Consider the following 15,834-nt stretch of genomic DNA (forward strand, 5'->3'; position numbering starts at 1 on the left):
TTTATCACGGAGTATACTTATTTTTAAAACCAAACCTATAAAAAAACTAGAATATACAATATTTAAAAGATAACAATTCATACCTTATCACAATAAATTTAGATTAGAAAGATTCAAATTAGACCAAGCAAGCTTTAAAAACCCCCAGAGTTTCATACTAGAAAACCTAAATAAGTTCGAGGTAAATATAACCTAAGAGAAGTATCAAAAGTTACTCAGTGTATATTTGAGAATTTATAGATAAATGTATATTTTTTTTCCACCAATTATAAAAGAAGAGATTTTACTTGATAAGCGACAACCCTAGCTTGTGGCTTTTAATCTCAAGCAACCTATTTCAAAAAGTATCCTGTAGGGAAATCCGTCTTCATTGAAATGGATTATCTATGAAAGAAAAAAATTATCTATAATCTCATAAATGGGGTAGAAAGTGTTAAAATCATTTGTAATTTCTTACAAAATTTTATTCTTCCATTCCATGACAATCGAGATACATTTCAAAACCAATTGATATGATCTTAGGAGATTTCCAACTGTCATGATACAAATTAGGAAATTACCAATTGATTATACAATGTGATGATTAACGTGCATACATTATTGACCCCGTCTAAAAATTTGAAAAAAGTCAATAAAATTAAACTTGTAAATAAGGTGAAAAAAAGAGTTTGGTAATACACAATAAAAACAAATTTGATACGTTAATCTATGTCATTATCTACTACTTATATATATGGTTTCCTTCCATGTAAAACCCTCTCCAATACCTTTGAGCAATTGGGGAATTAATAAATGAAATAGTAAAAAATAAAATAAAATAAAATAAAGAAAACTTTAAAATAAAGGATGGAGTGAGAGAGTGGGTGAAGAAGAGGAACAATAGCGACTTCCCTCCTCTCTCTCTCCTCCTACTTCCTCTCTCATCCTTTGAAGAACCAAAACCAATAAAAAAAATAAAAAAAAAGGAAGTCTCCCTCTTTATAATTTTTGCCAAATTTTGCTCCATTTTTTTGCTTTCCCTCTCAAGTAGTCCACATAATTTAATGTTAGTTGATGATATCTCTTTCCAGAAGGCGATCGCAGAGGGAGCACACTTAACTACAAAGAGAGCCACATAAGGAAAAAAACCGTAACCCGAACCCGAACTTAACCCGAATATTCATAAATAACTAAAGATAATACAGCCTAGCTTCATTTTGATAAAGATTGATATAGACCTTATTACCAGACGACAACAGACAACCTACAGATTGAAGCATAATTCATCGACTTAATCTCAGAGAAATTTCATTTTTGCAGTACTAAGCATTTCTCTTTCATTCTAAGGTATTTCCATTTTACCATTTTAAGTTATGCTTTTTTTCTTATCTTCTCCTATATTTTTTATTTTTGGGTCGTTTTTATTATCTAGCTAGCTATCATCTTCATGAAAGGGGAATCAGTGTTTTTTTTTGAAGGGTTTATAATTTATTTTTTTAATATGGTGCTGACAAATTGATGGTTTTTTTTTTGGTTAAGGTTGTTACTTATGTTACAGATGATGATGAAGAAAAAGATAGAAATAAGATGGGCGTAGCGCAACCATTACCATCAGTTTGTTCGTCATCAAAGAAGACGACGACTACCACTAGCACCACCACCACCATCATCAGTTCACCTTATCATCAGTTGCAACAAATAATTGTCGCGATTGATAAACAACAGCCCGACAATAATAATACTGACAATTCTATGTCCCACGAGTATCATCATCCTCATCAACATCATCACCACCACCAGCAACCTGCAAGTAATATCTTCAGCTTTCCGAATGGGTTCGACAGATCTGCTGGAATAAGCCAGCAGACTGAGCAGGCGACTGTGGCTGCTGAAGACCCTGCAGGAGGAGGATTACATCCTGTGTATGAAACTGCTGGGATGTTGTCGGAGATGTTCAATTTTGGGCACGGCTCGGGGCCTGGTCCAGGCCCCGAGCTGTTGGACTATCGCCGGGCTGTGGGTGGGATGGACCCCGCCGACTGGTATGGGAATACAAGACAAGTAACTAGAGATGATCAACAACATATCGTAGAGCATCAGCATCAGCACCAGCAGCAGCAACAACAGCAGCATCATCAGATGGGTGGTATAAGTGCACATGACTCGGCCGCAGCCATGCAACTTTTTATGACTAATCCACCACCGAGATCACCATCTCCGCCACCAGCACCACCACAAGCACAAGCGCAAGCGCAATCCAACATTCAGCCGGGTATTGGGGGAGGTGGGTTTCACTCCCTAGCCGCGGCAGGAGTAGTCCATCCATCAGCTAATAATAATAGTACAAGTACAACCAATCATCCTAATTTTTGGAGCACTCAACATATCAATAATCCAGCTGAATTAAGCGGAATTGTGGAAGGACAAGGGCTATCATTATCGTTATCGTCATCGTTGCAACACCTAGAAGCAGCTAAACAAGCTGAAGTAGAATTCAGAAACATTGGAGGTCCAAGTAATGAAAGTCATATCATGTTTTTCAACCAACACCAAGCTAATGCTACTGGAGTTGGTCCATCATCATCAACAACCACCTCGTCGCCCGGCGGTCATTTCTTTAAGAACCTAGCCCCAAGTCCACACCACTTACAGCCCGTGGGAGCGTTCGGAGGTCCGAGTAATGCTCATCACAACCAAATCCACCTTGGGTACGGGTCGGCGGCCACGTCATCATTGGGAGTAGTCAATGTGTTGAGGAATTCAAAATATGCTAAGCCTGCTCAAGATTTACTTGAAGAATTTTGTAGCGTTGGAAGGGGTCAAATAAAAAAGCCTAAACTAGGGAGACAGAATTCGTCAAATCAAAACCCGAGCTACAGTGGTGGTGGCGGTGGCGCTGGTGACGGAGGTGGATCTTCGTCATCGACGAAAGATCCGCCTCAATTGTCACCATCTGATAGGATAGAACATCAAAGAAGGAAGGTCAAACTACTAGCAATGCTTGATGAGGCATGTTTTTCTTTCTTTACTACTCATTTTGTTAATCATGGCACCCTTTTCTTTTTCTCACACCAAGAGTCAAGACCAAATCTTATTTTATTTAATTAATTAATCCTTTGCTTTTCTTAACCAAACCCAATTATTTTATTAAACCACCCAAATCAGATTTTTATTTAAAAGATCCGGCATGCTTACTCACAAAAGAAAATCAACCTTCTTTCTACTGGCCGGCAAAATATAGTATTAATGTTGGGCATATAGGGATTATTCTCATTCAATCTTATGTTAATCAAAATTAAATCTTCATAATGTATATAAGCTACCAATCAAAATATTATAATGTATATGTTTTACTATATAATATTATAATTATTGTTACTATTATAATTAAGAATATGATAAGATTGAGTTGACTTAAGCTAAGGAAAATTTCTAAAAATCTTTTCAAATATAGTAGAGGGTCTACTCTAGGAACTTTGTTTAAGTATAGTCTAAAAAATAGATTGAATTTCTATTGGCTAAGACTAACAGTGAGAAGGCAGGCAAAGAAACACCCGAAAGTATATTCTTTCTTTCATCCTTCGGCCTCCTTCTCCATTAACAATAATCATTTTGTCTCTATCCCAAATACTTTGGGTTAGTTTCCCTAATTATTTATTCATTATATTAAAACTTTATGTTAGTGTACTTTTGGTTTCCCTTTAAGAGTAACAAACCTTCTTCCCTATTTCTTTATTTAATTAGGGTTTATAAATTATTACCCGAAAAATGAAGAATGATACTAATACCAAATCTTCATTCCTTACACTCCTAATCTTGGTTTATAAATAGTGACAGTGGTTAAAGACTATAATGTAATGATTGTTGATTTTACGGTTAAAAATTGCTATTTTCATAGGAATTTGTTTGTTATTCGAATTGAAACGCGTTTTGAGTATGTATAACAAATTCTTGTTTTCATTTTCATATCATTGTCATAAATATTTTTACATATAAATAGTAAGGTAATTGAGATGCCTTTTTCCTGAAATCTTATATATATACATACCTACATATGTCTTATTCTATACCCACCAAGAAAAACAAAATCAATTAAAAAATAAATATGATTGTGTTTTTAATTTGCACTAAATAAATTAAAAAATAATCAAGGCATCTTTTCTCTTTAACTAAGTTACTCTCTTAGGTAGTTGAGTAGTGAAAACAACTTAGTAACCTCTTCAACAACTAACGTACACCCATGAAACTTGTGACTTATCAACCTCCAAAATCAACTTTCTAAATTTATACTATACTTGTATGATTTAATTAATTAATTTTTATTTCCTTTGATTTTGATTTTTTAGGTGGATAGAAGGTACAACCATTACTGTGAGCAAATGCAGATGGTAGTAAACTCGTTTGACCTAATAATGGGCTACGGCGCAGCCATTCCATACACGGCGTTAGCCCAAAAGGCAATGTCTAGGCATTTTAGATGTCTAAAGGATGCAATACAAGTACAACTTAAGCATAGTTGTGAAATGCTAGGAGAAAAAGATCCAACCACAAGTTCGGGGATAACAAAGGGTGAAACACCAAGGTTGAAGGTACTAGAACAAAGTCTAAGACAACAAAGGGCGTTTCATCAAATGGGGATGATGGATCAAGAAGCGTGGCGCCCACAACGTGGCTTACCAGAGAGATCGGTGAATGTACTAAGGGCATGGCTATTCGAACACTTCCTTCATCCGTATGTTTTTTATTTTCTTTTGCTCTCTTGTTATTATTCTTTTTGTTTGGTTCGTTGTTAATATTATGTGCATGATATTATATAATATGATGAATGATGGATCCAAGGTAAATTACTTTGTGTAAGTCGTTGTTGTTGTTGTTGCATTAAAAAATGGTTTGGACAAACGGGAAAAAAAGCTGAGTTAAAGGTTATTGATCATCATCATAGTCATGTCTCTTTTTATTCTTTTTCTGTATGTTCTTTTTAGCACAGTTTCTTTTGTCAATCTATCATCTATCTCTAGAAATAGAATATTTTTTTTGGGATTTATAACCTTGTTTTATTTTTAAAAAATTAAATAGGATTAAGTTCAGTTAAATTAGTACATGATTAATTAATGATGATGTAAGATGTTTATGTAAAGGTCAACATAGTTGAGAAATTCATTTTATATGGTCTAAGTCAAATAGGAGATTAGTATAGTCTAATGAAGTATAAATTGTCATTATCGAGTGTTAAAATGCTCTTCATTTAGCTCATTTATAAGGTTTGTATGGCGTGGTATCAAGGAATATAATGAGTTTGAAACATATTTGTTGTATTAATTTATTTTGTGGCCGCTCCTATGACTAATATACAAATTAAGAAAGGTGATTATTATATGTTATATTGATATTTCTTGTTGATTTAAAGATGTTTACTCTCTATCTTAATAATATCAAAGTTTATTTGTTTTTTTGTTGTTTAATTGATTGCTAAATGCATTTAGGTGTATGACTTATATCATTGTATAATGAATTAGATATTTAACCACTCTAGTAAATAAGGTACACTTTGAATCTTATTAAATGCAAGTTGATGTACTATAATCTCAATCCCACTTTGATTTAATGTTCTAATTTGAAGAGTAATTATATATAATTAGTAGAAAATACATCCAAATTATGTTAAATTAGACAACATATTCATCTCAAATCACTCTTACAGATTATTCATTTTTTTTTTACTTACTTTATTGTATGTTACTCATACTATATATTGATGTAGTTTACGCTTTCTTACTTTATATTGTCTAAAACATATTTATATTGTCTAAAACGTAAAATATTACATTAATTTTTTGAGGTTACTTATACAACACTTATTTACTTACAAATATTTGTTTAAAGTACTACTCCATAAAACATAACAAAACTGACTTCATATTCTAAGGTTCTTATTCAAAGTAGAGATATTTTAGTTATTTGTTATTGCATTGTCATATTGCAATTTTATTATGAATTGCTTAAGTCTCATTTTTGCAAGATGTAATATATTGAAATTGACCAAACAAAATGAAATGATGCACATGTAAATTGTTAAGAACTAGGACTAGTACTAATCAAAACCATTGAATTAAGGGAGTAAATGCTGTATATAATAGTCCCTTGATTCAGATCAGTATTGACTAATTAATGAATGTCTAAATTAAAATTATTATAATTAATTAATATATGCTCATGCTTTTTTGCTGTATCAATGACAACAAGGTTCGAAGAAATAATGAGAAGCGAAAAGCCAATAATATTGATCAACCGTTATACTACATACATACAACAATCATGCTTTTCTTCTCAGACCACATTTAATTTTAATTCAAGATATGACAAAGATTCAAGTGGCTATATCATACAGTTGTCCTTATGACCTTTCTCTCTCTCTTAGATTCTCACGCCCCCTTTAAGATGAGAGAGAATTTCTATATATATTTATGCATTTTACATTAATTTTTATTTTTCTTGTGTATTAATTATATAAATGTGTTATTAGATGAAAAACATGACCATTGTTACACCAAAAAAGCATATGGTTTACAAATATAGCAAGTGTAGATTTTACAAATTTAATACACGGTACACATTTATGATTTATCTCATATGATTATTGTATATGGGTAGATTATACACTGGGTGACGTAAATAGACTAGTATTCTCATTGATCGAGCTTGGACACACTATATGATGTCATTTTCTGGTCACTATCTCAGGTATCCAAGCGACGCTGATAAACATTTGTTAGCACGGCAGACTGGTTTATCAAGAAATCAGGTACGAGCTGAGTACCGCCTTTTCTTTTTTGTTTGGTTATCTCTCTCTCTCTCTCTGTCTCTAGCTATTATGCATATGCACAATTTCACAGACATGTATGCAAATAAAAGACACATAACAATGCAAGAGAGTAAAATTAAATTTGAGTAGGAAAGAAAGGAAGTCATATTCATCATTTATATTGGAATGCCTTTGTAACTTCTATAGGACAGTAAAAAAATGACAATAATAATAAAGAATAAGATTGCATGGATATAACCTATAGGTTTTGTACTACAGTTTTTATCCCCCCCTTTTTTTTTTTAACTGATGAAACTACTGTCATTGAGAATGACCTAAAAAGTTACTATAGTAGTATGTTTTTAAGTGGGTTTTATATATTATACTTTTGGCTTTAATTTTACTGATGTACTTTCACATAATTAGGGTACACACACAAAAAAATATAGGTAGATGAATCATATGATAATAAAAGCAGATGTAAGTACGGAAAAAAATAATTAAAAGATGCATGGTGTTGAAGAAAGTTTGCAGAGAGCTTTCCCTCTCTTTGTCTTTCTCTATGCAATGTGCATCATATATTATTACTCCGTATATTATGATTCTTTTTTATAATGCTATTATTGAATTTATATGATTATTTTATCAGTTGACCGACCAAAGTGATGATTAAAGTAACAGTACATAATGATATTTATGCGATAGATAAATAGTAAAATAGGACTTATTATTTTTCTTGTGCATTGTACTTAGTTTATATGTCATACTTGTTGATCGTAATTTTTTCGATTATTGTGTCATTCCAAAGTGTAATAGATTAATATGCACGTGATACATGTACGAAATTTCAAAAGGGTATATTTGACTACTCATTGAGCACATTAGTATTTAATTAGTATTGATGATATCAAACATTAATAAGAGGGTAGATAGGTGGTGACATTCATTTTTTTGGTACTAGCTAGTTCTAAGTTTGCTTAAAAAGAAAGTTCATCTTATCAAGGTTGTATGGTAAATTTGTGGTACATTACTAGAGGGAAATACTATATATTTTTGGTGAGGGAACCAATTAGAAAAATGCTATCTATTTATCAATTATCATAGAGCGAGAGACGTCTTGATATATTTTAATTAGAAAAATGTTCAATTCAATCCCCAATCCAATTAGAGTTTAGAGACTTATACTATACATCATAGCTAGTAGCTTTGCCAAAATATTATGATTGCGTAACATTTAGGGCTTGTTTAGTATAATGCTAGTTTTCAATTTTTGGTTTTTTGATTTTACATGTCATATGATATGAGATGTATAAAAAAAATTATATTAGTTAATAATAATAATAATAATAATAATAATAATAATAATAATAAAATAATAATAATAATAATAATAATAATAATAATAATAATAATAATGATGATGATGTTGATTTAGAAAACTAATTAGTCAGAAGAAAACTAATGTTTTATATATATGGTTTCCATTTCATTATTTTTAAAAAATATAAAATTGAAAACAAACAACATTGATGAACATACCCTTAGCATCTCATTTAGTTTAATTAATCCCAAGCATAAATTATTAATAAAATTATAACTACAATAGAAAGATTACAAAAGATGCATAAAAACGATGGATAATATAATTTGCATAAAAACAAACCATGATATGTGAAACATACTACGGTATATAAAAAGTTTATAAACTACATTTTGAAGTAGATAATTGACAAACAATCGTAAACTGATAGCTGACTGTATTAGCTAATTTGATCAACAAATTCTTTGCTTATTGATCATTATGAATTGCTTACATATTTATATAAATATTTTCTGGTAATTGAAAATTTTACCAACCAATACACAATTTGAAAACAAGTTTAAAAAATGATTGTAATAATGAAAATCCTGCTAGTCTAAATAATTATTGAATCTATTTTCAGTGTTATGAAGGTTGAGATGATGTTGCATATGATAGAGATAGACTTGAGGCCTAAGGGTCTTCCTAGAACTCTAGAAGGGTGCACTAAGATATAAAATCTACACCAATTTTTGTTTTTCAAAGCATTGACTTGTGCTTCCTTTTTTTTTTCCAAGAAGAATTGACTTGTGCTTCTTATACTATTGGATTTACCCTTCAGATCTAAACTCACAAAGATATGCCATTTTTCAATATACTTATAGAGTGTAAAATTACAAAATAAGTTGAAATTTTAATATTATACAGAATCATTGATAAATATAGACGGGACACATGTCATCAAAATCGACAGCCTATATCTCATAGCATTCCAATACAATATTAAGAACAAGATTGTAAAATCTAATCTCATCTTTGAAACAATCCAACTTCCACAATATGCATAAAGTCTTTTCCCATTAGCTAGCTAAGATATAAAAATCGAAAGAAATCTAAAAAGAACAATGCAACTAATAGAAAAAGAAGGCCAAAAAAAAAGGAGCATATTCTTGGAACATTGCATTGCATTGCATGTAAGTGCGTGACAAGCACTAAAATGCATGCTACGTCATTGCCCATTGGTTATTACTCAGCCTCTTCCGTTGCTATTAAATAATCCTGATTTTTCCTTATTATTGTACAACTATTTCGGTTGGGAAAAGATTAGGAAGGACATGCTTGTTTTGTTAGGTCTTCTTTATTCTGAACATAACCAACTCCTACCCCTCCTAATTTGAGCATTTTTAAGTGTAATCAATAGAATAGGATTGTTGATTATTAATCATTAGGCAAGTAAATAAAGTTATCCCTACAATATAAAAGTCATGCCTAAATAATAAAATATAAAGGGTCTCTCTTGTCTCTCGATGATTTTATAAGATTACTAACATACCAACTGCATAATATTATTGAGGCTGAATACAATTTTCTTAGTAAGATATATAAATGTATATCAAAAGAATTGAATTAAAAATAAAACTTTTTTTTAAGTATACAAATTGGAATGGAACCTTTTCTATATACATAGGAGCCTTCACATAAATAAAGGAAAACAATATTATAGGTAGGTTTGTTTGTTGATTTGGATTCCATTATTTAAATGATTTTATGCTTTTTAAATGGTCCTTGTTACGAGTTTTAGGAGCTTTTATCATTTTTAAAATGTTTGGTTGTCTCTTATTAAGATTTCCAAGAGATTTACTTCGATTGAGCTAAACTTGAGATTAGGCAAATGGGTCAAGCCATGGCAAGCCTAGGGTTATAATTGCATGTAATGTCTAACGTGCATGCTGTAAAATATTGTCTTTGTTTCTAAAAGTATGCTCCAAAAAACAATTTAAGCAATGACCAATTGGACTTTTTTTACAATAGTATGTTACTATTTCATTATACGTACAAGTGGAATCGGAAAGAATGTCATTTTTGTCATTTTTGTCTAACAATGAATAATAAAAAGTCAAATATATATTGTCTCTTTACTCTTCATTGTGCTTAAAAGATAAAGGATGGTACCCCTAGTCCCTAGTGTATAGGTATCCCACAAGTCTTGTAGCCCTATTTGAAGAAGGATACCGTGGAAGTTTTAGGTCATAGGGTCGCTTGTCAGTTGCATGTAAAAATAAATAAATAAATAAGACAGAAATCTACACGATCATGACTGTTTTTAATGCAATAAACAAAATAAACTATCATATCTCCCTTTCGATACTTGTTCACAAACTTTTAATGTGCCATCATGAGGTTATTTCGTTAGTGTTATAGGGTTACTCGATCAGTGTTATAAGGGTTTTTTCGTCAGTGTTACAGGGGTTACGGAGTACTTAATCAGTATTATAGTAGTTACTCGATGAGTGTTATAAGAATTACTTTGTTCTTCTAAAAACGATCACGTGGAGTATTTTTTTTATACGTACCTTTCATTTATTTTTACTTTACCTTTAGAAAATTTTGATTGGGATGTGTTTGTGATGAAGTGAGGATAGGATATAACGTGCGTAGGCAATAGAAGAGGATGGTCCTAAAAAAGTAGGGTCTGGTTACTATAATTGTTCCCACTAATACTATTCACCATTCACTTTCACAAAATTGAATGCCCTCAAAATTACAATTCAGTAAGGTCAATTCTCAAATCATCAGTACTACCAGTGCCACTTATTCAGTGTCTGCTTTGAATTTATTGAACCTTGTATTTAATTTGTCTATCCCATTTATTTCTTTCAAACTTAAGTTGGTGTACATCCAATCAATGGTCGTCTCATACTATATTGTGACTATTTTGAGTCAATAGTCCAACGATAATACTATGTACTGTGTTACTCCGTATATAGATAGAAGGTTGTGTTTATTAATTCACCGTACTTGAGCTTTTTTTGAATTGATTAGAATTTCCATTGTTTTAAAAGAAGGTAAAAGTTAGAGGCATTTGGAAAACTAATAGAATAGTGTGACTTCTACGAAATACTTCATACTAGAGCGGATAGTTATCAATTAAGAGTATAATCGTTTATCACTTTCAAGAAGGTACAATACTTAAGAAAATAATGGTACCTTAGCTAAAAAATATGGAGTAGCTAGTAGTTTATCATTACGGACTATATTTTCTTAAAGCTAATCAATAAATATATATATTTGCCAATATAAAACTATGAAAGTGAGAATGATGAATCAGTAATTAATATTTTAGAAAGGTTGGATTAAATAACTTTGTTTGTCTTATATATGGGGTAGTATAAGCTCACGTACATAATAAAATATTCCGAGTTAAATAATGTCTATTATTTTAAGACGGAGAAATTATAACATGCCAAGAGTTAATGACAACATGGCATGTAGATTAAAAATTAATGCATGGATCAGTATATAGTAATTTTTATTGAATTTATATCATAAGTGTAATGACCACATATACATTGGACAATTTTTGTAAAAAAAAACAGGTATCAAACTGGTTCATAAATGCAAGAGTACGGTTATGGAAACCCATGATTGAAGAGATGTACCAACAAGAATCCAAAGAAATGGAAGAAGAGCGAGAACGAGAACGCAATCGAGAAGGAAACCAAACGAGCAGCAGCACTAGCAACAGCTTCGCAACACAGCAACAACAACATCAGCCACAACAACAACAACAACAAGCATCAACTTCACATAACCCAATGCCTTCTTCTTCTCCTGCTGCCACTGCCACTGCCACTGTCTCAGCAGAAGGCAAAAGATCCGCTGATACAATGACACCTGCGGCCCCGCCATCTGACCGCGACCCTTCACTTCTTGCAATCAATAGACACCATCACCAACTACCGTCCCACTCGGCTGCAGCCGTTGTAAATCTTCAGCCGAGTGGGTCCCAGGATTTTCTTCATGGACCAGCAGATGATACATGTCATTTCGGTGGTGGGGACAACATGAGCCCCACTACTATGATTAGATTTGGGACTTCGACTGATGACGTGTCCCTTACTTTAGGGCTTCGTCATGCCGGGAATGCTCCGGAGAAAGGTGCTGCCTTTTCTGTTAGGGACTTTGGGAGCTGCTAAAATTGGTTTTTTTTTTTTTTTTTTTTTTTTAAATTTTAATTTTTATTATATTCTTTTTTATTTTTTTTTTGTTATTGTAAAGAAAATAAGCGGGAAAGGCGTACAAATTCAAAAAATAATATGTCTTCCTAGCTTATAAAAATTGAATAAAGTGAAAAAAAGGGGTGAAAAAAATATAGATTGGTGCAATTTCAGGGACGTACGTATGTATGTATGTAGCTAAGTAAACTAGCTAGCTAGGTTGGTCCATGCATCATATTATGATTACCTTTTTATTATTTGTTGGAAAATTGTATAGTAGAAGAATTAAGCTTCTTTTTTGAATTTTATTTTTGGGTGAGTGGAGTTTAATTAGTTAATTGTTATTTATACTACGTATAATTTTGTGAATGATTTTAAATAATTAAGAATAGTGTATAAGAGGAACCAATGAGATGACGACCATGTCAAGAAGTGATAGTATAGTCATTATGATGTGGCTAATTATATATCGGTTGACAAATTATAAGGGCATTTTGATGTAATAATAATTTCCAATCATTTAGTTGAGGGCCTAAGCATGTTCATGAGATTGGAGTGGGAGTGGTGATTGATAAATGATTGAAATGATGGATTGTCACAATTTGAGAGAGAATGATCGAACAATGGTGTAAAGTAGTTAGTAAACAGATGATGAATTAATTAGATCAATTGTTCAAAATAAATAAATAAATAAATAAAATATAATGATTATATCGATTTGATTGCACTTTCTTGCGCTCTAATGTTCGTTTTATTTGCACTTTTTATAGGATCTACTTGTGTCATGATTATATTCAAATGTAACTTTTGAATTGGTTTATATGAGATTACGAGAATTTTGTATATACTCCATCTATAATGTTTCATGTCAACAAATACATTAAAAGCAAAGTAGTTTAATTTAATTAAGCTCCATATACGTAGAACAAATATTGTCACATAAAGTGAGATGTAAGGAAAATTTGTTGTAATTTTAAAATTCCCTAAGATCGATCAATGCTATTTATAAAAAGATGTCTTCAAAAATCCTAAATGCATATAGTAGGCCATTCAAAAATATTAATAACTCAAAGGAATACAACAAAATTTAGTTTGTCACAACTAGGTCATAGATGGATTCTTATTGTAAGATATTACAGTGTGTTCACTTCACCAGTTCACCTAAACTTATCTGAGCTAAACTTATTAGTTCTAGTTGACTCTAATTTCACTTTATATTTACATTTGATTAGAAGATTAATCCCAAATAGACATAATTGAACATGGAACTTTTTCATTTTAGTGGGAATAGGGTGAACATTACATATCATACTTATCAATTAAAACAAATATAAAATGAAATGTTATAACGAAATTAATTTCTTCAATGAGAACAGAAATGCGAGTTTAGGTATACCTTGTATAAGATGAAGATTATTTTGAGGGTAAAATTAATTAATCAATTTAAAGAGTACAATGTTTACAATGCAATAGAGAACAAAACTGACAAACACAAATTATCTTGGATCAAAATTATGGATGAATTTCGACATTGATGAATAGTCTCTTTACGAAGCTCTTTCGATTCATTCGAGTTGGGTCGGGTGTGAATCTCTCGGGGTCTACAAATAATGCAAGACCAATACTTAGGCAAATGACCACTACTTGAGGGACTAGCATCTAAAGCATGTGCAGTGACCTGAGAATAGCTAGTTTGGCAATAATAATTCTCACAGAATAAGATGAGGGATGGATCTCCGTACTTTGATATTGAACGAAAATTGTTGCAATTAATAGATGGTTTTTAAACCTTGTCATTTTACTAGTTGGATATAAATAATTGGCAGCAATGACAACATCATTTTCATACATAAGATTATATTAAATGAGTTAAAAAATGTGGGGATAACTATTTTTTGAGGACCAATTATACATTATGAAGAGTATATCGCTTTCTATAAAAATCTTGGTGGGTTAAAATTTGGTCCCCTACACCCCTCTGAGCCTTGATCATCAAATGTTTTGATTGAAAGCGTGGCAAGACAACGATGGAGCAGACTGCCCCTATACGGGTCGGACCCGTTGCGCCCCACCTATCTTCTACTTTACTTGACTGATGAGCGTAATCAATTGATGATGTATCTAGGGCTTGTTTGGTTGGATCCAGCTTATTATTCGAACTTTGATTTATACTACCAAAAAAATTGACTCATAATGAAGTCTAAGGGTGTTTCACTTGTGTATAACTCTAAACTTATCGACTCTTATCGATTAAGTTTCATGAAACCTTTTTACAAGGTTTGAATAGTTATAAAGCTCTAAAAGTATTACGAAGTATTAACGAAGAAATTGGAGTAAGCCCAAAGTTATACTTTATTCAAATTTTAAATTGTGGTCCTCCATATTGCATGATTTTCTTATAACTCTCTTCATTCATAAATTTTTACAAGTTTTTGCAATATTTTGACCTCTTAAGGTTGCAATTTTTTTCCAACTTTGGCCACCAAATTCACGGTATATGCAATTTAATGCAATAACACTCTTGACTAACATATATCCTATTCCTGATGGATTTGGGCATACTTGTTACGAGTTTTGAATGGGTAAGACTTTATAGTAGAAGGAAAGATGGAAAAATACTGAATTGACTTATTTGAGATAGTAGGGTTGGCAATCAACCGGGTTAAGTTAGGTTTGGCTTAACCTGTTTAAATTAATTCATGTTATAATCCTAACATGGAATTGACTGATTTTCATCAGCGGATTAGAATCTTTAAGCTCAACTTGACATGTTTAACCTAATTTCTTAACCCTATTTTAAGAAAATAAAAATAAATAAATGTATTCAAATTAGTTAAATAGACTGACTTAACGAACCTGGCTTGATACCTAACATGCTCAACTCAAAGCTATTTTATCTATGTATATAGGTGGGCTAATTAAATGAGTTGACTTGACCTAAACTCAACCTAATTAATTAAACAAATTTAATTGGATTAATTTCAAGTGAGAATGTCCAACCTTAACCGGTTTAAATTTTATGTCACCAGTTTATATTAAGCTGAGTTCATGTCGGGTTATCGGATATGTTCGACTTTTCAAGTCCTACGTAAGTTTGCAAATAAATAAATAAATAAAAAACCCACATTTCTTGGAGAGAGAGTGAGATCTACAATCTACCTTATTATTTTCCTTCATTAGTTTTGAAATTTTTGTTAAATTTATCTCAATTTATACTTTCTTAATATTAAACTTTTATAATTTTATCATATCTATATTTTATTTTATATATATTTTTTTTGAAATTTGGAGTTCATTACTGTTCATATGATTCAGTTTTTTTAATATTCAAAATTATGATATTAATAGTCAAATTCCAATTCTAATAATTTTCCATCACAGTTCGATCCAAATTGATTGTCCAATGAACTTACTAACTTGGTAAAAGCCCAAAACATGCAGCCTACCCAACTAGTAATAATTTCAGGCCGACAAGGATCTAACCACATAGTTGCTTATATAGTTGTTGCCTTGTTGGGACATGACATTTATTCTTC

The 15,834-nt window shown here is 31.5% G+C and overlaps 1 protein-coding gene across 2 annotated transcripts; it reads left to right on the forward strand.

The window, feature by feature from the left end:
- Positions 1-704: 704 nt before the first annotated feature.
- Positions 705-12,606, forward strand: LOC110686230 (BEL1-like homeodomain protein 4). Of its 2 annotated transcripts, XM_021862844.1 has the most exons (5): positions 705-1,326; positions 1,519-2,988; positions 4,326-4,711; positions 6,721-6,781; positions 11,678-12,277. In XM_021862844.1, the coding sequence occupies exons 2-5, from the start codon at positions 1,567-1,569 to the stop codon at positions 12,275-12,277; spliced, it is 2,469 nt and encodes an 822-aa protein (XP_021718536.1). In that variant the 5' UTR covers positions 705-1,326; positions 1,519-1,566. The 2 variants fall into 2 exon arrangements, with proteins under 2 accessions (XP_021718536.1, XP_021718535.1); XM_021862843.1 differs by lacking the exon at positions 705-1,326 and having other exon boundaries at positions 1,359-2,988; positions 11,678-12,606.
- The last annotated feature ends 3,228 nt before the right edge of the window (positions 12,607-15,834 follow it).

Source organism: Chenopodium quinoa, unplaced genomic scaffold (assembly GCF_001683475.1).
Source record: "Chenopodium quinoa cultivar QQ74 unplaced genomic scaffold, ASM168347v1, whole genome shotgun sequence".
Lineage (NCBI taxonomy): Eukaryota > Viridiplantae > Streptophyta > Magnoliopsida > Caryophyllales > Amaranthaceae > Chenopodium > Chenopodium quinoa.

Coding starts and splice junctions, on each gene's coding strand:
- LOC110686230 (XM_021862843.1), top strand. CDS start 1,498: ATGGTTTTTTTTTTGGTTAAGGTTGTTACTTATGTTACAGATGATGAT. Junction 4,712..6,720: donor TTCGAACACTTCCTTCATCC/GTATGTTTTTTA, acceptor TCACTATCTCAG/GTATCCAAGCGACGCTGATA. Junction 6,782..11,677: donor CTGGTTTATCAAGAAATCAG/GTACGAGCTGAG, acceptor AAAAAAAAACAG/GTATCAAACTGGTTCATAAA.